This window comes from Corylus avellana, chromosome ca2 (genome assembly GCF_901000735.1).
Source record: "Corylus avellana chromosome ca2, CavTom2PMs-1.0".
In the NCBI taxonomy this organism is placed as follows: Eukaryota; Viridiplantae; Streptophyta; class Magnoliopsida; order Fagales; family Betulaceae; genus Corylus; species Corylus avellana.
In genome coordinates, this window is record NC_081542.1 from 19162548 (window position 1) to 19189842 (window position 27295).

The 27295-nt window shown below is 35.4% G+C and overlaps 3 protein-coding genes across 4 annotated transcripts; 1 reads left to right on the forward strand and 2 right to left on the reverse strand.

Annotated features, from left to right (window-relative positions):
* Window positions 1–1349: 1349 nt before the first annotated feature.
* Window positions 1350–7076, forward strand: LOC132170229 (pentatricopeptide repeat-containing protein At4g20090-like). The gene is made up of 2 exons (XM_059581129.1): window positions 1350–3492; window positions 6991–7076. Exon 1 carries the CDS (start codon window positions 1487–1489, stop codon window positions 3482–3484), a length of 1998 nt encoding a protein of 665 aa, XP_059437112.1. The 5' UTR covers window positions 1350–1486; the 3' UTR covers window positions 3485–3492; window positions 6991–7076.
* Window positions 6058–9393, reverse strand: LOC132170230 (cationic amino acid transporter 5-like). The gene has a single exon (XM_059581130.1). It carries the CDS (start codon window positions 8930–8932, stop codon window positions 7079–7081), a length of 1854 nt encoding a protein of 617 aa, XP_059437113.1. The 5' UTR covers window positions 8933–9393; the 3' UTR covers window positions 6058–7078.
* Window positions 9394–11170: 1777 nt separating this feature from the next.
* On the reverse strand, window positions 11171–16124 carry LOC132171593 (uncharacterized). 2 transcript variants are annotated; one of them, XM_059582957.1, is made up of 10 exons: window positions 15884–16124; window positions 15725–15781; window positions 15560–15622; window positions 15409–15477; window positions 15147–15239; window positions 13040–13144; window positions 12889–12966; window positions 12259–12387; window positions 11960–12065; window positions 11171–11681 (listed from the first exon to the last, which is right to left on the reverse strand). In XM_059582957.1, exons 1-10 carry the CDS (start codon window positions 15980–15982, stop codon window positions 11491–11493), a joined length of 990 nt encoding a protein of 329 aa, XP_059438940.1. In that variant the 5' UTR covers window positions 15983–16124; the 3' UTR covers window positions 11171–11490. The 2 variants fall into 2 exon arrangements, with proteins under 2 accessions (XP_059438940.1, XP_059438941.1); XM_059582958.1 differs by lacking the exon at window positions 12889–12966.
* Window positions 16125–27295: the final 11171 nt, after the last annotated feature.

Genomic DNA, 27295 nt, shown 5'->3' on the forward strand with positions numbered 1-27295 from the left:
TATTGGTCTTGAGATCATATAAGAACATCTCTTTACTACTTGTCACAATTAGAATCTCGTTTTTGTTCCTAAAACTCAATGTCTCCCCCAACCATTCCCAATCCCTTAAATCAGTAGTATATTGTTTAGTCCAAGACTATTTCGCCATATTCTTTCATCGACCAAATGCAACAACCATCATATTGCTGACCCAAATGGTAATCAACCAAAGGGTCATTTCCTATTGGGTTATTTTGTATCAAAGAGAGCAATCCATCAGAAACCACAAGAGAATAGGTTCGCGATGGCAGATTAGCTAGAACATTCGGAAGCTTCATCACTCGAAATTCCTCATCACACATATGAAACAACAGGATCACCATCTTTCCATACTCCAAGAACCCCCTATATCTGTTTGTATGCCCAACCCAATGGCTAGCCCCATTCATGAAAACCTGCCCCAAATTTCTCTCAAGTTTAGAAGAGTGAAAGTCGTCGTTGGCACGATATGGAATTCCCTTTCTGTAAATATGTGTATACATCATTCTCAGCGCCTTGTAATCATTACAGTTGTTGGTGCTCTCGTTGTGTTTGATGTGCATGGAAATAAAAGCAGTGCTACTGATTAAAGACATCCACGAACGTAACACTAGTTATTGTGTTTTTGTGATATCCGAAACCACTTGAAATGGGCCAGAAATAGTTCAAAAGGGAGGCCTGTGAGAAATATTACCCGGATAAATAAGAAATAGGATCTTCTCTATTTTAAATCAACTACATAATATCCGATTAGTTATAGTAGATGGATAACTAGCTAGACATTATCTAGATCATTTAAAATGGAGAGAATCTTGTTCCGATAAATTAAGGGTGAAAATTCGTGTTTACGTGTTGGGTTCGGGTCATATTGAGTATGAGTATAAGATTATGTAAGTTAATTTTAATTCGACTCATTTAATTATACGTGTCAAACATTCTAATTATAACCTTTTAATTTTGTACTGGGTTCGTATTAAGTTCACGGGTCATGTTAAATATTGTCTGTCATTATGCTGTGTGTTGAGTTCATGGGTCATAAGTTATGTTGAAATATGAATATAAGACTATATATATCAATGCTAATCTAACATATTTAATCAAATGAGTCAAACTCTTTCGATTATAGTTGTGTTGAATTTATTTTAGATTTGTTAAAAATTACCTAACGCACTTTGGTACTTGCAAGTTGCAACCCCATCGTTAAAAACTCTGTTGTAAAAACAGCGCTAAAAAAATGGAATGGTAAAACTAATGCTCGTAACAAAGAAATGTATCCAATGAATTGACTCGGTGGGTCTCAGCAAGAAATTTTGTGTGAGCGATTATTTCCCTCTGTTTTCTTCTTATAGAGGTTGAGCTCTCTCAAAATCTCGCAAAACCCATCTCCGATTTTCATCTATTATTGTTTCTTTTCAACTAAATCAAGCTTGGATATATATACAAATATAGCTTCAATCCAATAATACCCATGACAAAATGCTCAACATTTCGCAGAGAGCTCCTCTGCAACTCTATCAGGAGAGTCCTCAAGCTGGGCATCTCTTCAATCCCATGTAAGTTCCCTGCTCTGCTTCACTCTCACTCTCACTTTCACTTTTCAGTTCTCACCGTTCCATCAAACAAAGCCCCTGAAACTGAAAATAATGGTGAAACTGAGCCCCCAATACCTGATGAAATCTTCAAGTCGAGTCCCAAATTGGGTTCTTACAAGTTGGGTGATTCCACTTTCTATTCACTCATTGAGAACTATGCCGACTCTGGTGATTTTCGGTCGTTAGAGAAGGTTTTAGATCGAATGAAACGCGAAAACCGAAGGTTTATTGAGAAAAGTTTTGTTGTTATGTTTAGAGCTTATGGGAAAGCTCATTTACCCGAAAAAGCTGTTGAATTGTTTGATAGAATGGTGTGTGAGTTTCAATGTAGGAGGACTGTGAGGTCGTTTAACTCTGTGCTTAATGTTATTATACAAGAAGGTTGTTTTTCTCGGGCATTAGAGTTTCATTCGCATATTGTGGGTAGTGGGAATGAGAATATTTCACCCAATGTGCTTACTTTCAATTTGGTTATAAAGGCTTTGTGTAAGTTGGGATTGGTTAATAGAGCAGTTGAGATGTTTAGAGAAATGCCGGTTAGGAAATGCATTCCCGATGTGTTCACGTTTAGTACATTGATGGACGGGTTGTGCAGGGAGAATAGGATTGACGAGGCAGTTTCACTGTTGGATGAGATGCAAATTGAGGGGTGTTTCCCGAATGCTGCAACATTTAACGTTTTGATCAACGCTATGTGCAAGAAGGGTGACTTGGCACGTGCTGCAAAGCTCGTTGATAATATGTTTCTCAAAGGGTGCGTTCCTAATGAAGTGACTTATAACACCCTCATCCATGGTTTGTGCCTCAAGGGCAAGTTGGAGAAGGCAGTGAGTCTATTGGATAGAATGGTATCGAGTAAATGTGTGCCTAACGATGTCACATATGGAACACTCATCAATGGGCTTGTCAAGCAAGGAAGAACTGTTGATGGTGCTCATGTGCTGATCTCTATGAAGGAGAGAGGGCATTGTGCAAATGAGTATGTTTATTCAGCCCTTGTTAGTGGGTTGTTTAGGGAGGGAAAGACTGAAGAGGCAATGAAATTGTGGAAGGAGATGACGGAAAGGGGATGTAAACCCAATACTGTTGTTTATAGTGCTCTTATAGATGGTCTGTGCCGAGAAGGAAAGCTGGATGAAGCAAAAGAAGTTCTCTCTGAGATGATGAATGAGGGTTGCATGCCCAATGCTTTCACTTATAGCTCCTTAATGAAGGGGTTTTTCCAAACGGGTGATAGCCTTAAAGCAATTCTTGTGTGGAAAGAGATGGCAGAGAATAACTGTACCCATAATGAGGTTTGTTACAGTGTACTTATTCATGGCTTATGTGAGGATGGGAAGCTTAGGGATGCCTTGATGATGTGGAAGCAGATGTTGGGCAAGGGATTTAAACCTGATGTTGTGGCTTACAGTTCAATGATTCATGGGCTTTGCAATGCGGGCTTGGTAGAGCAGGGTTTGAAACTTTTCAATGATATGCTTTGTCAAGAGCCTGAATCGCAACCAGATGTGATCACTTATAACATAATTTTCAATGGTTTGTGCAAGCAGAGTAACATCTCCCATGCCATTGATCTTCTAAATAGTATGCTGGATCAGGGTTGTGATCCTGACTTAGTTACATGCAATATTTTTCTGAGAACTTTAAGAGAAAAGGTACACCCACCTCAAGATGGGAGGGAGTTTTTAGACGAGCTTGCAGCCCGGCTGTTTAAGCGGCATAGAATTTTAGGTGCTACCAGAATTGTAGATGTGATGTTGCAAAAGTTTCTGCCTCCTAAAGCCTCTACTTGGGCAAGAGTTGTTCAAGAGCTTTGCAAACCTAAGAAAATTCAAGCTGCCATTGACAAGTGTTGGAGCAGCCTATACTGCTGATGTCTGAAGTAAGTCTTTTTTTTTTCTTTTCCTATTATTGTCTTGCCCTTCAAAGTTTAGTTAGACTGTTGACTACAACTACTTCTAAAATATGATTTTGAAGTTATCTTTAAGAATGACGCTGCATATGTTTGTAGTTATCTTTAATCATTTGCATAATTGCATTTGCTTTTATTTTAGTTGCGTAATCCACTTTCCTTGTTGTAAGACTTTACTTCACAAACCATTTGGAAATTGTGGAGGATATGAAATATGAACCGCTGCGTCGTAATATCTAGACATCAGAGGATACTAGCAGTAATCCAATGAAGGTATATTGATAGTAGTCTTCACATAGATACATGCATATATACACACCTGCTACTTTCCAAGACTGTTTGGAATCAATTTCTCTCATAAAACAAATTGGTTAATTAATAAACTTGATATTGATGAATGATATGAGATGTTCTTCCCTTTAAAGTAGGCAAGGACAATATTAGTTTAATGCTTTCTCCAACACATGCACCCTAACAAAGAAATAGCTTAGTGATTAAGTGGGCTGTGCTTTTGTTCAACAAGAAGGAGAATTATAGAACAAGAGTGAATTTTAGCTGGGGACTAGTTTGTCTCTAATCATGCTATGAAAAATGGTTTCCAAGGGTTTAGAGAATGAGTTTGGATGAGAATATGCTACTTGCTTTGAAGCCGTATCTTAAGTCACAAAGTGCAAAGGAATCTGCACCAAATGTATTTTGGATTTCTTAATTGATAAAAACACTAGAAAGTCATTGAAAATTAACTGCTATATCACTTCATCTATTTTCTAAAAGAAGGTATTTTCTGTTGTTGCTTCATATTTATTAAGTCGAGAATATTAGATTTAAAAGACTCCCCTCTATGCTTTTTGATATATACAACATTACTTATATAAAAAAAACATTATATTCAAAAGAGAATCATGTTATTATTTTGAGCTCCTTGAGATGGTGCCTGAAGGTTGAGCCAGCTACTACTATGGATTATTGAGTTGATATAACGGTATAAGAATTCCTGATAAATCATGTATGAGCTCCAAACCCTGTCATAGAAACGTTAACTGTAATAGTTCCTATTGTTTGCTGGTAATCAATTCTACCAAAATTTTTATAATAGCTTCCTAAAAAAATGATTTAGTTATTCGGCTTCTTACATTTAGGACTTACGTCTCAACTTCTGAAATAGATGGAACCTTTTTTTAATATGGGAATCCTATCTTTTGTTCAAAATTTCAGATGAAGAAGGCTATTGAATGCTTTTTTCTTTTTTTTTTCAGTTGTGAGTCTACTAACGTAAGGTTTTTGTATTTGAAGAGCAAACATAAACAGCTAGACTTTTGAGTGTTCATATAAATGTTCAAAGCCATGAAACTGCAACCCTATATAATACTAGTATAAAATTTAGGTATTTGATTTCTCACTTGTACATGAATAGTTATACAACATAATATGATACAATCTGTCACTTGCTGTAACAAATTGGAGGGCCTAGACCTGTGTACAAGTAGGTGAACCCAATATTTGACATGCTAGAATGATTCAGTCTATGGGGTTTTATTATTAACATTTGCTAGTTGATAAATTTGATGTGTACTCATGCACTGTAGAAGTTTTTTATATAAATGGGATACTTGCTCCTTGTATATATATATATATAGGAGTGTGGCATCTGTGATGTCTGTAGGAATTCTTTTCTGTTTTATTTCTTTTTTGGTTTAGGGATGTCTGTAGAATTACATTCATCAAAAAGAAAGTGTATCTTCTGAAGTCTTTCTTGATTCAATGTTGGTGCAGCTTTACTAGAGACGATCAGACGAATAAATAGTACAGTGCTTGGAACGAAACTGACAATAATTGTTCTTAAATCATCTAAAATAGGTAATCCTAGTCAGGTACAAGTGTAGAAGTTTTGTCTTATCTTGGGTTGAACAGATTATAGTCATTGATTTGCTTGAATCTTAGGTTTTTATGTTCATGTACTTTTTGTTTTATCTTATGACAGAATGGTGATACAATTGTAGTCACTAACTCTATGGAATATACCATCCGTGCTTTACTTCTAAATTGAAGATTCAAGCCTTCTTGAGGTAACATTGTAGAAACTATAAGATTCAAGGAGAATTTGACTAGTGAACCATTCTGAAGGCCACATATTTTGCCTAGTAACTGAATTGGCATCACCTATTCATAAAATGAAATCTGCGGCATTAGAATCTTGAAACTTAAAATAACCAAAAATAACCTTAAGAAAATTCAGACGGAGCCAAATTCTGAACTCAGATAAGATACTATACCTAATAAAACACTGCTGCCATTCGTACAAGGCCAAGTGGGCTGGGTTTGTTAGCCTTTGGCTTAGGACTCCAAATGGGGTGTTCTCTAAACTCTGAAACAAGATCATTGCAATTAATTTGGTAAAAGTGCTATTATAGTTACTTTTATATGATCCTGATAACCTATTTGATTTCTTCATTTTGAGATTGAAATTCAAGGTGCCATGTAATTCTTCTGCAAGGTCTTTAGGAGCCACAAAATAATAATAGAAACTAAAGCCTTAAATTTCAGAGTTTCTTTTGACAGTTGGTCTGCTCCTTTGCTTGCTTGGTTATGTTGGTTTTTATTGGTCTTTTAATTAAACAAACCAGAATTAGTAGCTAATGCGTAATGGATAATTTTGATTGCTCTTGCAACTTTAATGGTTATCTGTTACAAGATTCTAGCTTAAATGCCTCTTTTGATTGTTAGGGAGAAAGCTCTGTATCGAAGTACAGAAAAAAAGGATATGATACCTTTTTCTTTTAATTTGTTACTTCCCGTATTGATCAGGCAATGGTGTTACTTGTGATTTCTAATTTCAGGATTTATGAGAGTAACAGATCAATTGGGTTTGCCAAAGGGCTTCATTTGATAAATACATTTTCACATCAGACCCTTGATAAGTATCCTCCATGCAATTCTAATCAGCATGCATCTCTCTACTAGTGTTGAGTTTCTTTAAAATATATTATGAAGTTCCATCAGCTGTTTGTTCTAGGGTAGGGTCTTATCCACAGGTTGTTTTCTTGTCCGCCATTTCCCTGTAGTTCGAGATCTCCATCTGACCTAGCACAAATAGTTGAAGTTATAGTACTGGACCAAACATTGTTTCAGGCCATTATGCTGAAATGGGGGCAACAATAAGTATCCATAGGATTCTCATCTTGGCTTGTCTGCTAAGTCCTAGATGTTGCGAGGATGCTAAAAATCTGGTGGAGTAGGTCATAGCAGATTTTTCTGCGTAGATATTTGGTTATTCACTCTCTCTATTATTAACTTTATTTGATCAGTAAACCACCATATTCATGTCTAGAATTAACTTCATTCATTTAAATATTAAATTAGTAATGTGTCTTCCTTTCAGTACAGTGCCATGTAGTCTGTAGATATACTATGTTTATACATTTTTACATTGAGAATATTTCTTTCTGGACTTCCTATCACTATTTTCAGGCACTTCGAGCATCCTAATATGAAACACAAGTGAGAAGGAAATTTTATTAAGGCGTGGCAGACTGAAGGGTAAAGAATTACAGTAATTTCAAGGCCCTGGTTTGTCATCATCATTCAGGGATTTCATCTTTTCTTGCTGGTTAGCCATATCATAAGTTGCATGGAGACCAAAGAATACATAGTATATTAGCATTACAATGGTGCAGATTCCAAATCTAACAAATGACTGAGAACCCAAAGATCCCATGAGAAATATATTTGTTGCAATTGACAAGGATGGAAGCCAAGGGACAAGTGGAACCCCCCAAACTTTTGGCATCCTCTGTTGAGGCAGAAACATTGCAATTCCTGCAGTCCCCAAGAACCAAAGAGGAACCGTGATAGTGTATCCAAGCCAACCATCAGGATTTAGTCCCCAGAAAGCTGCAGTTGCCATTGAGGAGGCAATGATGATCAGCAAGAAGATAACTAATTTCAGAAGGTGAATTTGCGGGGTGACTTCTGTAACATAGTATCTCCTCACAAGAAGTGCGACAGCTATCATCATAAAGACAAAGAGTGTACTCACTGATAACAGCCCTGCCAAGACATCCAAGCTTGAGAAGAAAGCAATACAGGCACCTGAAATGGTAATCAATAGTGTAGCATTTATGGGGGTTCCTGTCTTTGGATGGACAAGAGCAAACCATGGTGGAATCATGTGGGCTCGTGCAATATGAGTAGTATATCGTGCCTGTCCTAGTGATCCTACCAGAAGAACAGTGGTCATTCCCTTCAGGGCACCAAGAGCTACCAGGTACTTTGCCCATTTCATGCCCACACTCTGAAATGCTACAGAATATGGTGCATCCCTATCTATTTCTGTATACTTCTGCATCATGGCCAGTGAAAGTGCCATTAAGCAATATATCACAGTGGTGATGGACATTGATCCAAGCAATCCTAATGGTATGTCTCTTGATGGGTTTTTGGTTTCTTCAGCCATGGTGGCAACGTTATCAAATCCACCATAAGCAAAGTAGACAATAGAGGCAGCCTGAAAGATTCCTTTAGTTCCATAAGGCATAAACGGTTTCAAATTTGATGTGTCAGCGTGAGCAAATCCTACAATTATCACAAATAAAATTACTATCGTGTTAATTGCAGATGCTATCCAGTTTATGTATGATGTTTTCTTTGTGCTTATCATTCCAATTGCAGCAGCAATTGCCAGGACTGTGACGGCTATTGGGTCCAGAAAATTAAACCCTTCGGCAAGGTTCGTGTGGATGCGTAATGAGTTTTGTTGGCGGTTCAGTAGATTTGTAAAGTAAGAAGTCCATGCTCTGGCAACTGCTGCAATTCCAACAACCATCTCAAGAAGTATGTTTGCAGCTGCTATAAAAGCTGCAAAGTCGCCTAATTCAATTCTTAAGTAAGCAAATGACCCTCCTGCAACTGGTACTTCTATTGCAAATTCTGTGTAGCAGAAGACAGAGAGCATTGCTGATACACCGGAAGCAGCATAGGACAAGACAATGGCTGGTCCAGCATGATCATGCGCTTCTTGCCCCGTCAGCACAAAGATACCAGCACCAATGACTGCGCCAAATCCAAACCAGGTGAGATCCCACCATGTCAGGCATCGTTTCATATCGTTCTCGCTCTGTTTACGAAGTTCTCCAATCTCGTCGGCATCATTTGATCTGCGTAGGAGACGATCTTTGAACCGAAGCCCTATTTGTGATAGCGCAAATCGATATGTGCCCCAGTTTTGGAAGGATTCTTCTGGGAAGAAATCTTGTTTGCTACATCTCCAATAGTTTCTTGGTTGGACATTATCACCCCATTCTCCCACAGAAACCGTGTTATTGTTTTTCTCTTGTGTTCTCTGCGATTCTCCCACAGAAACCATGTTATTGTTTTTCCCTTGTATTCTCTGCGATTCTCCCACAGAACCCATGTTTTTGTTTTTCCCTTGTATTCTCTTCCAATACCCAAAGGAATTAGGATCATCTCCAGCTCATTTGAACTGGAAATGAACTGGATAATATTCAGTTAGTTATATTAAAGGGGTATTTTTGTCCCTTAAAAAGTGAAAATACAAAAATACTCCTCTAATATAATTAACCAAATATTATCCGGGCAATGTAGACACCGATGAAAAAGATAGGAAGAATATTGGTGCTGTTATATGACCTTCATATCTCACCAAGCGTGGTTTTATTTGTGTGGAGTTGTGAATTTTTCATATATTTTCCTCAATAATTGATAATGAAGGTGAGGTTGCAATTCCCATGCGGCATGCACAATGGTTGACCTGGAATCGACAATCCTGATAAAATAGGATCTTGTTTTCTACCAGGCACGGCAGACAACAAGATACCGAATCTTCTGGAAAAAACTGTAATTGGACTAATATAGAAAGGCAACTTGCTTTGTGCGTTGAAGAATTCAACGATTGTATTCTAATTTCTTCTTTTTTTTTTTTTTATCAAAAGAGTTGATGTATTTTCTATTTTACTCTATTGAACTCAAAATTGCACATATCGAAGAGAAAAAGGAGTTGAGATTATGAGAAAAAAGAGTTGAGATTATGTTTGGATTGTTTGAAGAATATAATAATAATATTAATAATAAAATCAAATTATATATATATTGAGGTGGTTTTGAACCACCCCAGGGGTGGCCAAGCTACCCCCGAAACCCAGTTGGTGTGGCCGCGCCACCATTTACCGGTTTCTAAGGTTGATCGGTCACCCTTAAAACCACCTCCAACTGGTTTCGGGAGTGGATTGGCCCCCCCCAAAACCCGAATGGGGGTGGCACCCAACCAATTTCGGGGGTGGATCAACCACCCTTGAAACCCAAACGGGGGTGGCGCCCAACTAATTTCGAGGGTGGATGAGCCACTCCTGAAACCCAATCGAGGGTGGCCGCGCCACCCTCAACTGGTTTCAAGGGTATCCGATCCGCCCCCAAAACCCATTCTGGGGGTGGTAGCACCACCCTCAACTAATTTTAGGAGTAGTCGATTCACCTTTTGGGGGGTGGATTGGCCACCTCAAGACTCTTGGGGGTGGTTTAGCCACCCCCTTAGGGTGGTTCGGCCACCACCCCTATATATATATATATATTTTAATTTTATTGATTTTAAATTTTTATTTAATGTTTTTTATTAGTTTAGTTGAAATTTTTTGAATAAAGTTGAAAAGTTTTGAGTTGAGTTGAGTGTTAGGGGTATCAAATCAACTGAAAAAAGTTGAGAAAAATTGGAAAGAGTGGTCTTCCCAAACAAGCCCAAAATATTCAAGTTGTAAAGTAATTTAAGGTATCAGAGTGTCTTTCCCAGGGCTGTTGAAGTACCAATAGGTCTTTTTGCAAATCTTTTGACCTCTTGATAGCAATTAAGTCCCATATTACTTAAAGCTATATATAATGCATGCAATACGAGCAGATTATTGCACCTTATCCAAGCACTTGTTCGAACAGGTAGAAGCTCGTTTGCCTTCTCAAGTGCTCGAACAGCTAGTTGGCTGTTTGCCTTCTCACATGAGCATGTAATACAAGCAGCTCATTGATTTGCACCTGATCCAAATCCCATACTGCAAGCAGATCAACACCTCTCAAAAATATGGGATTGCTCATGGAGTACTGAAGTTGCCTAATCTTGAACATTGGTACGATGTACTCAATTATAAAATCAAAGAGAAAGCCACAAGCTGAATCATTAATATTAGGAAGCTAGCAAAAGCCTCTAATGGCTAATAATTATGAATAGAAAAAAAAAAAAAAAAAAGAGTGAGAGAAAAGTTCATAATTATGCAAGAAATAATCAAAGGAAAATGCTAACATGGGCACCCTGGTGGGTAGTGGTGTTATGGGCTGCCATCCCACCATCCACATACACAACCCTTATCCATCACAAGAAAAATCTGCCTCATGTTCCCACATGCTTGCAGTTAAGTAAACACGGACCCCACATAATGTTTCCATTGGAAGAAATTCCCAAAAAAAATTCAAAGATTCAAGTTCAAAATAGTGCAGATCCAAAAAGTCATCAAGCTTCTACAATAAGAATATGTTCCTTGTTTGGTATGCTTACGAATATCCATCTTTGCATCCATGCAAGCCTCTAATTTCAATGCTACATGGCATATTGACGTAAAAGAGTCACTTTTGGAAAAAAAAATAATAATAATGAGTCACTTAAAACATATCATATAAGCCGGTGTAAAAGAGTGTAAAGAATAACATTACTCTTTATTTAACAAATACATTGTTTTTTTGACAAACAAGTTGATCAGCACATCCAGGCAAGCCCATTTGGAGTTGTTGGGGTGAAATCTCATGCTGACGGTGACCACAACATCATAACTCCATTATAAAGTTTGCAAAGGGGCAGCAACAAAGGAATAGGCTTAGAGTGTAACTCAAAGGTTTAGCCTGCCAGAACTAGTACCGGTTCAAAACTGAGTTACACAATTTTTTCTTTTTCTTTCAAAAAATAGAGGTGAAGTCTCATCTCAAGGATTTCCAAGCCTTGCACATTTTGTTAGCAAGATATCTAACAGCATTTACACCACCAGCGGTTAGTAGCCCAGAGACAGCCTGCCTTGCACTTGAAACCAAGACCTTTTGCCTCAGAACCTTCTGCATGCATTTTGCAGCCTCATCTCTCGAGCCAATCAAAACTTCATGTATAACTTGACCTTCAGTTGTTCAGAAAGATGTTATTATCAACTCAACTTTGGCATAATTATTGAAACTATCGTCTAACTAAGTGTAACATGGTAACACCACTGCTTGTCATCCAATGTCCAAATGGATGTTTGAAAATGAATGACCCAAATCATGTTTTTCCCAGTAAAATTGAGTGCACAAAGTTGGGATGAGTGTAGATGTGTAGTGATAAAACTATAGAATCTATTTGCGTCTTCAAAAACTACTCTTTACCATAAATCCGCCAAAGATAAGTTGAAGTTCATACCAGAGTCACTCAGCTTTGTCTTCTCTCCTAGCTTCATGCCCATTTGGCTTCTGACCATTGGAGGAAGGGTATTAACAAGATGCCGAGCTACGGATAAGCCACAATCCTGTTCTAAGAGGTAAAAATGCATATTTGAATCATCTTTAAAATGATAACTTGATTCAAGGCCCCAAACATATTTGATTCATTAAGCAGGATATGAGGTTAGAACATTGAGGTCTCTCTAGAACAGAACCTAAAAAATCGAAGATAGCATATTGAATCATCTTTAAAATGATAACTTAAGGATCTAAGCAGACCTGGGAAATATTTGTTTGGCGACTTCCATATGACGTGAGTCTCAACAACTCTTTAGCCTCGTACTCTTCAAGAAATGACTTATACCTGGACTGGAATAAATCAAATTGCCCTTGTACAATCTTCTTCACCTGGGAAAATTATATTAATGAACAACTGAACTTTTGTAAGAACAAAAGAAATGTTGGTAAACAATGTCTCCTATTGGGCCACAGAAATGCCATACCAGATGTAACTTGTATTAACGTCTTTGATATAAAAATAGAAAATTGACATTGAAAAAAATAGTAAGACATCCACTAAGCAGTTACAATGGAAAAACAAGTAATGAAGTGGAGGTTAAGAACTAGCACTTAAGAAACTTCCCGTTCTACTTGTGAGAACTGTATAATGTCTTCCACAAGCACATCTTGTTTTATAAACTCATAGCAAAAAAATTATTCACTAAAATCAGAGCCAAATCAGCATATCTTGTTGGCCAATTATTAATTAATCTCAGCCAAATCAGAGCAACATATAATTCCAGCAGATCCAATAGATGCAAAGTAGCAAGCAAGCATAAAGATGTTAATGCCTGAAAGGCTAGAAGCAGTTTCACTCTGAAGATCTATTTAAGCTATGTCAACCATTACCTTATTTTTGTCCTCTGCAAAAAGCATACGCAAATCACCCATATATGAGAGGCTACATATTTTGGCATACAAATCTTCCTGCATGAATATATAATTACTTAACAAATTCTAGTAGTTCTAAGAGAGGTCAAGGGTTGAAAACGAAGCAAACCTCAGTGAATTTTGGTGGCAGAAGGAGGAGGGCAGCAGAGATTGCAGCCCTCAAATTAGAAGAGTTTACATTTTCTAGATCCAGATTATCCACAAGTATATGGACCTGTAAGAAGAAATTGAAACTTCCTTGAGATTTGTGATCATAGATTAGGAACATCAGGTAAACGCAATGCAGAGGAAGTTTGAGACAGGCAATGCTACCAGAGTTCGAAAAGCTGGGACATTACAGTTAGTAAACAGCATAAGAAAGAGTCTCCCTATTAATATGATCAAATAACACGCTAAATTAGTCAACAACCATGTATTGATGTACTTTATGCAGAATCTAAATGGAACTCTGTACATGCAGATGCTACTCAATTGAAGCATATTATGGTTGGGTATCACAAAAATGATTTTTTTTTCTCCAAACAACATCAACAAAGAACTATTCAGTAACTCACTTTTCTATATCTACATTTATCGAACTACCAAAAACAAAATCAGAAAAAAGAAAGATGAGAAAGAAAAGGAGGGTGGTTGAAAAAAAATAAAAAGATCCCCTAATGGGGCAATCAAGCAAAAGGAAAAAACTCAATAGCCTCTGGTGTTGCCCACATTCCATGAAAGCCTAAGGCACTTCAAATATTCACTTAATTTCCTGCCTCCAATATCAACATTAACTGCAACCTAACACGTTTTGAACACTTTGGCTCATATACTTTGAGCTAAATGAAATTTTGCTAGCTTGCTTTATTCTCTTTTGTTTTCTATGAAAAATCTGTTAAATCCACAAATGAAACCTAATTTAACATCATTATCATCAATTTTTGAGCCCAATCAACATGTGGCCAGGAATGTACCCTGTTGGAACTAACGCAGAGTGGTTATGGCAGTAAGCATGTGGATAATATCAGCTACTTATTCTAGCTATCGGACGGGTTGTCTTTTCTTATAAGATGGTAGAATAACTTGACAATATCAAGTAGCGTGACTATATTTAGTGATTTTCATCAATGACTTTATAATACAAGCATTTAAATTTAAAGTGAAACTTAAATATGGTTTAGGAATATTCAAAAGATTTGGAGGCATAATCAACTCCTCCCCACTTGTTACTGTCAAAAATTAACAATTGCCAACCAGATGTGATTGAACATACAATTTTGGCTTCAATGTGGCTGCCAATAATCATAATGAAGTGAATTTAAAAAAAAATTCAAGTTGGAGGCCTAGAAAATCACATGTTCCCAATATTTTGGCTTGTTCTCAAAACCTCCTTATAGAAAAACTCACATGGGTTTCTTATAATATATTAACCAAATAGATGAAACACCAAAACCATGATTGTTTCTGGCTCATTATGACAAATCAGTACAATCAATAACTTCAACAGCTAATCTGAGCCCACATGAACTATAATTTCAAGTCATAACTTGTTTTACAAGATTACGTGTTTCCCAGGCAGGACCATACATGTATTATCTGCCATCTACTTATTAGTCCAAAATGCTTTACCAGTAGTCAGCCTCCATTTTCTTAGAACTACTATGAACAATAGTATTTGTGATTTTTAAAGGGGCAAAAACTAGTTTTCTGTCCTTATGATGATTTTTTGAGTTAGAGAAAGCCTATTTAAACTTTAGCAAAGACTTACTCGAGAAACTTTAGAATCTCAAACGAGGCTGCACATTGTAAAATTAACAAGCACTTCTAAACGAGCAAAATTATTTTAAACTATGGTATAAATATTCTAGTTTATTAAAGGATTTCTCTCATACTTGAAAGGGCTTCCAGTAAAAACAACTAAATTATTAAATGACTAACTATGAAAAGGAACAAGCATGATCAGTGAGAAAGAATTTTCAAGTATTTGAACTTTTACAATTTGTTTTTGGTTCTTTTGAAAGAATTTATATCACATTTTGCAACACGCTCTCATAAATAACATATAATGATGGATTGAAAAAAATAGAGGGATACAAAATACAGAAACATAATAAAAACATTAATTAGAAAGTTGATGACTTGTTGGCCATAAATAGATGTTTGTTGTATTATTTCCAGGCAAAGAAATGAAGACACATAAAAATAAATGATTTCTAAAAGCCATAGGAAGGACATACCGGTTTTTGTAAACGACCACTCAAGTAGAATCTCTCCCAATTCAGTATGTCTTGAACCAAGTCATGCATCCGAACAATCCCATATTTGAACATCTGTTACATTTGCTTAAATGTGACGATTACAAGACACTCAGAGAACATTGCATGCGATGCCGGGACATAGGATAAAATGTTAATGCCCATAAAATTCTAACATACAGAGCAGGTGCCCACACAGTCAGAGACACAGCTAAGGGGATTTTAAGGATTGAATGGTCAATACCTTGTCATTCCAACTAACAAAAGGGTTGAAGTGTACTCCAACACCGATTTCATCAGCAATTTGAGTAATCTACCACAATGAACCAATATATAGTATCAGAGACAATGAGAACAAAACCCAACGTGATAGAGAAAGAGAGAGAAAACAATACCATTCTCGCCCCGCCAAGGTGCGCCAGCCATGAAGCATAGTGCCTTTTGTTCATTTTTAGATTCTGGGTTGTATAAAATCAGAAAAATCAAATTCTTTAAGACATTCAAACAATCTTTATTCTCTACATGCGAATGAGTAAAAATGATCCATATTTCGAACTTACCTGAGAATGCCATTGCTCAGGATCCGATACACCAAGAATGTAATCTACCATGGTTGACTAGAACCACAGAAATTCATTGATTAATATAAAATTACAGAAGAAAAAAAAAATCTTGAATTTGAGAAGAATAATATTGACACGGCAAAAACAAAGCAGAACCTTTTCATGATTGTTTGGATGAAGAGCTGAACCGTAGACGCAGCAAAAGTCTACAGGAGGAAGAACCTTTAGAAAGCTCTCAAGCTCCGCTTTGTCCATATTGACACTAGCAATTCTGAAGAGGAAATTTTTCAAACAGCTGAACTGCAAAGTGAAGTAGTCCCTCTTGTTTTTGAAAAGTAACCCTAAGGAATTTTTACACGGTTATTCGGGTCTAATTTACTGAAGTTTGGCGAGGAGGTCAAAGAAGTCATTGTGGTATGATTTCACCGGATACGAAAATGGACTGACCTTTCTTCTAATGTACTAAAATAGTAAATAATCAATTCCTCCTTTCTACGTACTCAAAAATTAAAAGAGAAACAAAAAATATGAAAGTTTGAAAAAGAGTGGCTTTCTTTTTACATTTTTTTTTTTTAAATAAAATTTTATTCTAGTTAAGAATAAGTTTTATTCTTAACTGGGCTGGCATTAAGCCCAATATATTAAATTGACCTATGTTGTTAGAGTATCTAATGTTTACATGTACTTTTAATAGAATTAATAGATTACATGTATGGTTTATAAAAATAAAAGTCAATTCAATAGACCAAATTTGAAGAATTTGAATAAAAACTTTGTTTTGTAGTTAGACTCAAGTTTTACTCTTTTATGAGAAATATTTGGTTTTTATTTTTTATCTATCTCTTGTCTATTTATGTATAAGAGATGGATATGAGTCCTACAGATTTAATAGTAGAGTTATATATAAAAAAAATTAAAAATGAACAAAAAATGATGTGTAATACTCCTCCTTTAGACATCGTGCAAATTTCAAATTGATCTAGACAATGTTGCTTATCCCTTGTAGCTCATGTAGCTATTTACATATTATTTTCACAACTTTCCACCACAAAGATCTCAAAAAGATACATTAAGGGCCGTTTGGTTTGTTAAATAGACATTTGGAATGGAATGACTATTTCTATGAAAAACTCATTCTTTCGTTTAGTATGGGTCTATTTCTGGGATCGAATAACTAATCTCATATACACAGAAATAGTCATTCTTCTAAAAAAATGAGTGTAATAGCTACTCCTTATAAAATGGAATTTATTTTCTAAAAAACCTCTTATTATTTTTTATTTTATTTTAACCCTAAAATTTGTTTTTTATTAAAAAAAAAAAGAAGAAAAAAAATTCCAAATGGGGTTGCCGGGGCCATCCTTGCAATTCTAGATTTAACTATTCATTTTCCTAACGGAATACTCAATCTGCAAACCAAATGAACCCTTAAGTGAAGAAGAAAACTTTTCACCTTTGATGAACACTGAGCATAAACTTATGACTATTCAAAGTTTTTGCACAATCATATAATTTCCTGGAACTATGATTTAATATTAAGGGCTCATAATGAATCATTTCTAATTTTGATCCGCCACCTATGTAAACATTTTTGAGCAGCAAAGACAAAATTTAGTTCCAAATTAATTAACTACGAAATATCGAATCTCTTTTAACTAAATAAACAGTCCTACTTCTCATAACGATAATGGATAACTCCTTTTTGCGCTTCACGAGTACATATGCATTGTCATTGTTGGTGTGTGAGAATGGATTTATATAATTATTGGCCTAATTAATAATGTTATATATATGCCAGAGCAATGCTACAAGTCTGCTTGGGATTATGGCTTCTGTAAGTGCGATTTTAAAAATTGAATTTTTGAAATCTCTATTTTTTAAAATAGTTAAGGCGTTTGGTAAAACATGTTAAAAAATATTTTTTTTTATCAAATATTTGTTATGCAAAATCATAATTTTGGTTTAAATTTGGGCCTTTTCAAATAAGCACCATTTGTTTTACTTATAGAAATCGTAGATTTTTTTTCCCTATTTTAAATTAAATGTTTTTTAAAATCGCAATGTCAAATGCCTTACGTTTTGCGATATCTTTTAAAAACGCAAATTGTTCTTACGAAATTACAATCTCAAACGCACTATACACCTACAATTTATTTACAACTTGTTCCCAAGTGTCAATATATGATTGGAGCAACGTAAACGATTTAAAAAAAAAAAGGTTTTAACACCATTTAGTTAAGGACAGAAATTTCCTTCAAACCTGAAGAAAACATCTTCCAACCTATGTAAAATAGTGTCAAGTGTCTATAAACATTTAAAATACACATTAAATTCTTAACCTCATTAATAGCAGTTTACTAACTTAGACTAACTTTAATGAGTAATGCTAGGGACCATCTTTTTATCCTATTTTTATCCTTCTAAAGCTGATGTGGTTTTTAAAATCATCATCAAATTTTAGATGAATCATACTTGAATTTTGATTTAATGGTAATTTTGAAAGCTATATCAACTTTAGGAAGATAAAAAGAGGATAAAAAGATAGTCCCTAACATTACTCAAATTTAATATGCCTTTTTTCTGTCCTTCAATTAAGTACTACCACATATCAATTTCTGTCCTTCGATTAACTAAATGTCTGTCCTTCAATTAAGTACTACCACATATCAACTCGTAAATGAGTTATAGGTCTAATATTTTTCTATAGCCACTTAGGTTATAAGTACGGCAGTATATACTCCAATTATAGCCCTCCTTTGAAAGTTACTTTAATAATATATATGTAACATTTTTTACATAACATTTAATTTTTATTTACTTGCCCAGAAGAATTTTAGATTCTATTTCTTTTAAAATTTTATTTATTTATTTATGTGTTGTTTTGCGATTTTATGGTAAATATATAGCTTGCCAATCTTTAATTACAATTGTTTCACTCTTCATCCTCAGCATGCATTTCTCCATACGGACGTAGGAGGCTAGGGGGTTTACGTATACTATGATAAGACGCTCTCTGAGACATGCATGGACTTATCCAAAAAAATCTCAAGTTTTTAATTTAATGGAGTTTCCTTTTGTGGGCCAGCCGGCCGGACGGACGACATTGGAGAACTGCAGACCTGTTTATATCTAATCAATTAAATAGCAATTGTTATTCTATTTCTCATGATTTGACTGTTCGTTTCACTGTTTCTGTAAAAGGAGTCCCTTTCTTATAACATTGATTTGAGAGATCACCTTCCTAAATGGGTTACTTTTGGATTCTCGGGCGCATCAGGAGCTTCTTCTGCAATGCATGCAATTTACACATGGGATTTTAGTTCAAGCAATATGGAAAAACAAGTTATTGTAACCAAACCCACCAACCAAAAGAAAAACATGAATTATGTACTTTGGCTTGCGGAAGAGGAATAGAAGTGACAAAGAAGAAGATGATCTTGCCTTTGGTAGGTACATGGATGATGAGTTTCAAAGAGGAACAGGCCGGACAAAGAGGTTCTCATTTAATGAATTGGCTCATGCCAAAAAGAATTTCAATCATGGCAAAAAGCTAGGCTAGGCTAGGGAGGATTTGGTGGGGTTTATAAAGGATTGTTTAAGGACTCAAAATCCTATGTTGCTGTTAAGAGGGTATCAATTAAAAGGGTCTAAACAGGGGATCATAAAGGAGTATGCATCATAAGTAAAAATCATTAGTCGATTGAGACATAAGAATTTAGTGCAATTGATTGGTTGGTGCCATGAAAGAGGAGAACTCTTACTTGTCTACAAGTTGATGCCTAATCGAAGCTTAGATTCACATCTCTTTCGAGAAGAAAACTTGTTGATATGGGCAATGAGGTACAAAGTTGCTCATGGATTGGCGTTGGCATTGCTTTACTCGCACGAAGAATGGGGCAGTGCATTGTGCATAGGGATATATATAAAATTGAACAACATTATGCTTGATTCGGAATTTAATACCAAGCTTGGGGATTTTGGGCTAGCTAGGCTTGTGGAGCTTGTGAAAGGGTCACAAACCACTCTTTTGTCTCTGGGATGTTTCATGACTGGTAAAGTTAGTAAGAAATCAGATGTTTATAGTTTCGGAATTATCACTTAATTTGGAGATTGCTTGTGAAAGAAAACCAATCGAGCCCAAGGCCCCTGAAGATCAAGAAGTCGTGGTGAATTGGGTTAGCTAGGGAGCTCTATGGAAGAGGAAATGTACTTGAAGCAGCTGATCCAAGACTGGGTGGAGAGTTTGATGAGTAGCAAATGGAGCACTTGATGATTATTGGGTTTTGGTGTGCTTAACCTAAGCCAAACCTTAGGCCTTCAATTCGGCAAAAAATTCATGTTCTCAATTTTGAAGCTCCATTGCCTATTCTCCCATCAAATATGTTGGGGCCAACACATCTTACTTGCTACACCAATTCCTCATTGTTCACCTCATCTTCTGCAGCTTCTTCATCCGCATCGCTTTTGCATGCGCTCTAAGCTGGTGAGAGGTATACTTAATTTGGGATTCTCATTGATTGATAAGATGTTTGTTATACGATTGATGAGTGCATGCATAAGGAGAGAAGTTATTGTGAATGCACTCGTAAGTGTTGTGTCCCATATTGAGAAAATATAAAAGAAAAGAGTGATTAATATACCAAAGTGGACTTTAGCTCATTAGCTTAAACTTTTGGGTTAGAATTGTGTTCAACTATGTATATTAATGTACTCTTAATAAAAACTCCATTTTATCTCCCAAAAAAAGTCCTCAACAGCATGATGCTTACTTGGAGGATGTTATCTGAAGTAGGTGTTTATCATTTAGCTAGTCCTTCGTTATCCTTGGATTAGTTTCTTGTTATGTTCAGCAGTGTAACCGTTATTTAAATGTTAGTCGAGAATTTTCATTAAAACTTATATGCAGTGTCCCTTGATTGCATGCAGACTTGCGACATTTTAAGTTGCTTAATTTACACATTTTATTAGAGTTTGATGGTTCTGCATATGAAGACTTGGGGGTTGCAATAAATTGGATTAATTGGGTGTGCAAATAGCATTTTACACTGAAACAAACAGAGCCTATTTCTTAACTTTTATCTCGAGATTTTCAGGTCGTGTATTCAAGACCACATGATCAAGACAACAATTCAGTTGATCGTCTAGACAGTTGACCATGTGGCCGTAGATTGCCTCCTTTCAAGGGAAGCTTCTCCCCCAAAGATGGTTCAGAGACTGAAGGCACTTTGATGTCCAAGTCAATAAAATTCTCATCCAAAAAGTAAAGCTAGATAGAAAGTGGTGGTAGTGCGTAGGGTATAAGAGCATTTCTGGCAGCTTCCCTATAACCTCTTCCCTTCCCTTCATATACGAAAAATGTAAAATAAAATCACAAAAAACCACCTACATCATATACCCCCTAAGCATTGGGAATGCTATAGTTCTTCCCAAAAAAAGCTTTCCTATAGCTTTCTATACATTATTTTAATACAAATTATTTCTCTCTCCTTTCTCATCTCTCATCTCTCATCTCTTTACCTTTCATTGGGGATTGTTGTAAAAAAATTGAGGGTAAGTATGAACTTATAATGAACAACTGAAATCCTATACATGAATGAATTCAAAAAAGAACAATACTTTAGGAAAATGGAATTGGACTTGAGATAAAATATCTTAACTTGTGAAAAACTGAGCATATTCCAGAACCTCAAAATAGTATCTAGCTTAGAGTAATGAATCATCAAGTATATGTGCAATCAAGAAGTTAATGAAGACCGAAAACTCCAAACAAGGAACTAGTTTTTCCTCCATGCTGGAATTTTAACTGTTTCATGGAGCAAAGGAAAGACACATAGAAAAGGCATGGCATAAAGAAAAGCCAGCATTTTGTAGTCATAGTAAATGGCGTCCAAACCCTTATACAACTAATTCTTACATCAATATTGCTTGCCTGATCACGATGTCAACATTTAAAAAAGGAAGTAGAAACTTTTATACCAAACCTTGCAACTATACTTCATGGCTGAGCTCAAGGCCCCAAACATATTTGATTCATTAAGCAGGATATGAGGTTAGAACAATGAGGTCTCTCTATAACAGAACCTAAAAAATCAAAGATGGTATATTAAATCATCTTTCAAATGATAACTTAAGGATCTACACAGACCTGGTAAATATTTGTTTGGCGACTTTCATATGACATGAGTCTCAACAACTCTTTAGCCTCATACTCTTCAAGAAATGACTTATGCCTGGACTGGAATAAATCAAATTGCCCTTGTACAATCTTCTTCACCTGGGAAAATTATATCAATGAACAATTGAACTTTTGTAAGAACAAAAGAATCTTTACGCATCTTTCCATGTTTCAAATAATAATAATAACAGGAAAAAAGAGCTACTGATCCAGAAAAATCATGTATAATGCATGATTTTAGGAACAAGGTAGTCTTCTATTATCGTTGATGCTGTTTTGAATGTTTCACGAATTTGTAGCACTAGTTGTACAAAAATATTAGATGATTCGCCTAATTATATATAATTAAACTCATTTTATACACTTTTTGACTGTCAACTTTGCTTATAGAATGAGAAAGCATTGGCTAGTGGGGTGCAGGTGCTGCTCACGATGCACAACGATTGCAATGTTTGGAAATCACATGCTCTATATCCATGCAATCCTCATTTAGATTGGGAAATCACAAGTTATTACCATTGAGAAAGGGGCATACTCATTCTTAGAAAAAAATAAAGGGTTAAATACTAAATACTTCCCTGGGTTTCATTGCTTTATTTTTTTCCCCCATAGGGTTTGATTTTTATCACATGAAGTTTCTGTAGTTTTGATAATAGACCAAATTAGTCCTTTTATCAGTTGACCATTAGTTGACTTAACAGAAATTTACGTGGACCAATTAAATGTTGACATGTGGCACTTACTTATTTTTTATATATATATATATAAACAAAAAAAAAACAAAACAAAAAAACAAAAAAACAAAAAGAAATTGGGGGTGGCTCTTGGCTATTTGGGGGTGGCTCAAGGCCAAAAGGGGTGGCCGAAACCACCCCTAGTGGGTACTGGGGGTGGCTCGGCCACTCCCATGGAGCCTAGGGGGTGGCTGAAACCACCCCCAATGGTGGTTGGGGGTGGTTTTGGCCACCCCCTAGGCTCCATGGGTGTGGCTCCCAGTACCCACTGGGGGTGGTTTTGGCCACCCCCAAATGGCTAAGGGAGTGGCTCGGCCACCTCCAATTTTTTTTTTTTTTTTAAAAAAAAAAAATTAAGTAAGTGTCATGTGTCAACATTTGATTGGTCCTCGTAGATTTCTGTTACGTCAACTGATAGAAGGACTAATTTGGTCTATTATCAAAACCACATGGATGTCTTGTAATAAAAATCAAACCATAGGGGAGAAAAAAATAAAGCAATGAAACCCTAGGGGGGTATTTAGTATTTAACCCAAAAATAAATAATAAATAAATAACCTAAACTGGTTTCTTAGAGTCCGTATTCTGCCCAAAGATGTCTCAAAGCCTGAATTATAATTGTTCTCCCGCTCATTTTTACATCTCTGAACCTCACTAGTCACTCTTATTTGCTAAAAGCGCTCAAGTTCCATCTACGGCTCATTTTTGCATTCTAATTCTCTCATTTTCTCTCTTGCTTGAAGTGTTTAGGTTAGATTCTATCTGCTGATTGTGCTTGATCCTCCGATCCTTCATTCCATCTGAATCTTTAGATCCTACTAAAATTGCTCAAGTTCCATCTCCCGCTCATTTTTGCATTTTGAATTCTCTCCTTCTCTCTCGCTGGAAGTGTTTAGGTTAGATTCTATTTGGTAAATGTGCTTGTCCTTCGATCCATCATTCCATCTCCTGCTCATTTCTGTAATTCTGAATATCTCTCCTACTCTGTATCTGAATCCTTAGCTCCTACTCCGCTGAAGGATAGCAAGCTCAACAAGTGTTCAGGTTAGATTATGTAGAGGATTATGCAAAGTATTTCCTTTTTTTTTTTTTTTTTTTTATATATTTATACTCTCTGATATCTAAATTTTAATGGTTGTTTATTGTTTGTTAGACTTTTGTTGTTTATGGAGTATTGAATAGAAATATAGAAAAAAGAAAAAAAAAATAATTGAATCAAAAGAATCAAAGCATAGGCGATAGGCATAGCGTTGTTACCGTGCACAACAACGATGAATAATATAGAATCGAAAAGAGAGAGTTGAGACATAGATTTACGTAGTTCAGCAATGTGCCTACATCCACAGAGAGTGTGGCTATATTTTCTACTAATTGTTTAGGGTTACATAATAACATATATATAGGAAAACCTTAAACTGTAATTGTACGGACGTATTTTGGAAATCTCCAAAATACCCCGTACCCTAATTGTGCAAGTAAATTAGACCTTCCGTGGTCCTATCCACCTATTCCCGCTCCGTGAACGTTGCTTTTGCGACGTTCACTCCGCTCCCATGTATTTGGTCTTCTACTGGTGTTCTAATATAAGCTACTTGTTCCAACACGTAGGTATAATTATGCTTTGCTCCTAGAAACTTGATCCTCGCAGATTTTTCATCTTACGTTCAAATTCGTTAGATGTATCATGGATCTTCATGTATGCAACAAACCAAAAATTAGAAACCCTACCAACCGCCAATCGATTACAAGTGAGAACCTGTTTTGTTTGAAGGGAAATTCATCGAGAAAATTAATACTTCTCGTTAAGAAGGTGATGATGTGCCCAAACTTTTTAAATGAGGTGTAGCTATAGGGCATAACTTCAATGTGTCTTTTGATAGTATTTCTTTTTTTACATATTTCTACACTCTAAATCTCTGAGATCTTAAGATCTTAATTGTTGTTTGGGAATTTTGATAGTATTTCTTTTTTCTATATTTCTACTCTCTGAATCTTTGAGATTGTAATTGGTGTTTGTGAATTTTGATAGCATTTTTTTTTCTTTCTATATTTCTACACTCTGAATCTTAATTATTGTTTGCCAATTTTGATAGTATTTTTTTTTTCTATATTTCTACTATCTGAATTTCTGAGATCTTAATTATTGTTTGTGAATTTTGACTATATTTCTACCATCTGAATCTTAGTTGCTGCTTGAGAATTTTGAAAGTATTTGTTTTGTTTTGTTTTGTTTTTTTTTTTTTTTATATTTCTACATTTTGAATCTCCAAATGTTAATTTCTATTTGCGAATTGTGATAGTATATATATATATATATTACTCTGCGAATCTCTGAATCTTAATTGTTGTTTGTGAATTTTGATAGTATTTCTTATTTATTTATTTATTCTATATTTGTGCTCTCTGAATCTCTGAGATTTTAATTGTTGTTTGCGAACTTTGATAGTATTTTTTTTTTTTTCTATATTTCTACACTATGAATCTTTGAGATCTTAATTGATGTTTGAGAATTTTTATAGTTTTTTTTTTTTTTTAATATTTCTGCACTTTAAATCTTTGAGATCTTAATTGTTTTTCTATATTTCACATGTCAGCCTTATTAGTTATTCAGCAATATAGACTAAACGCACCGTTTAAACTTTATTTAACAATTCTCAATTCTCCTGTTTGGCTTTAAAAATATCTTAACTAATAACTTGTCAGCGTTGTCATCATCTTCATGACTAAAAATATCTGAAACGAAAAAACAGAGTAGCTCAGCCTCGGGCCCTACACGACGTCTGTGTGAGTAGTGACCTGATCAACGACAAGTTTAATTGTATGTAATTACAAGTAACGTAATTTGTGTTGCTCACCATGCACAAAGGGGCCTACTCATTCTTAGAACAAAAAAGAAAAAAGGGGAAACTTCACTAAGGACCCCCAAACTTCAACCCGTTTTAAAATACCCCCTGAACTTCAAAATCTCTCAATTTAGTTTCATGAACTTTCAATTGCTTTCAATTTAGACCCCTCTGTTAGATTTTAAACATCACATGATGTTTATACCCCTGACTTTTGTATAAAATTTCAACTTCTAAAACGTTTTTTTATTTAAAAAAAAAAAACAAAAATCAGGGATATTTTGTTCTTTTATTGAATTTTTAACGGCTAAAATTAACGGAATGGTCCAAATTGAGAGCAATTGAAAGTTCAAGGGACTAAATTGAGAGATTTTGAAGTTCAGAGGGGTATTTCAAAACGGGTGAAAGTTTGGGGGTCATTAGTGAAGTTTCTCCAAGAAAAAAAGAAAAAGCCTAACCTAGTTTAGTAGATTTCCCAAAGCCTGAATTGTATATATAATACTCTCCCACTCATTTTAACAGATCCTCACACTACCCTCTCCTATATGCTGAAAGGTTCCATCTCCAACACATTTTTCCCTTTTTCTCTGTTTCTGCTGCATGTTTTCAGTTTAGACTTTGTGCTTGATCCTTCGATCCATCTCCTCGCTCATTCCTGTAAATTTGAATTTCTCTCTTACTCTCTGGCTTCTCTCCTTCTCTATTGCTGTTGCAAGTTTTCATATTAGACACTGTGCTTGGTCCTTTGATCCATCTCCTTGCTCATTTCTATAAATTTAATTTCTCTCATACTCTTCAGCTCATTTTTTCTCTCCTTCTTTGTTGCTGCTGCAAGTTTTCAGGTTAGACGCTGTGCTTGATCCTTCGATCCATCTCCTCGCTCATTTTTGTAAATTTGAATTTCTCTCCTACTCTCTACTCTCTCTCTCTGTAAATTTGAATTTATCTCCTACTCTCTACTCTCTGAATCTAATATTTAGCCTATAAATTTGAATTTCTCTACTACTCTCTACTCTCTGAATCTAAATATTTAGCTCATATTCTGCTCATATCCTGATGGAAGCAAGTTTTGTTCATGTAGGACTTTGCAGATTATTTTACCCAATATTATATAGAACAACACTGATTTTTATATTTAACGCTCCAATATTAAGTCTGGCATATATCTTCTGACGTATTAATGAAAATATTAGGAGAGATTGCCGAATGATTTTCCCAATCATTTGGATTGGCGTACTGAGAGAGGTTGTGCGTTGAATGTAGCCATAAAACAACCCAGGGATTGCAGTAAGTGACTTCTAGTTTATTTTGTTAAGAAAATGAATGGAGTAACATTTTATACCACTGCGTTATTGGTCATTATTGTCCTGATTTTAGTTATATTATTTTTTAGAAATTAATTATATATTATTTTGTTGTAGACATGTGTTGGGCTATTGAGAGTGTAGAAGCTGTTTCAGCGGCAGTGAATATCAAACGTAGAGCTAAACGTTTAAATTTAATAAAATTGTCTTGTCAAGAACTTTTGGATTGTTGCAAAGAAGAGGAAGAAGAATGCTATTTGAATTCTATTCTACAGGCTTTGAACTAGATTAAAGATAATGACATTATGACAAAAAAATGAGTATCCTTACGAATGAATTAAATGTGAATGTAGTGCCAAAACTGAAGAACAACTAAAATCATTACAATTTCTATATATATTTTTTATATCTTTGTGTGTGTATATATATATATATTCTAACTCTTTATTTTCTCTTCCACTCGAAATTGACTACAGTGTATACTGAAAACCAAAAAAAGTTAGACTCCACAG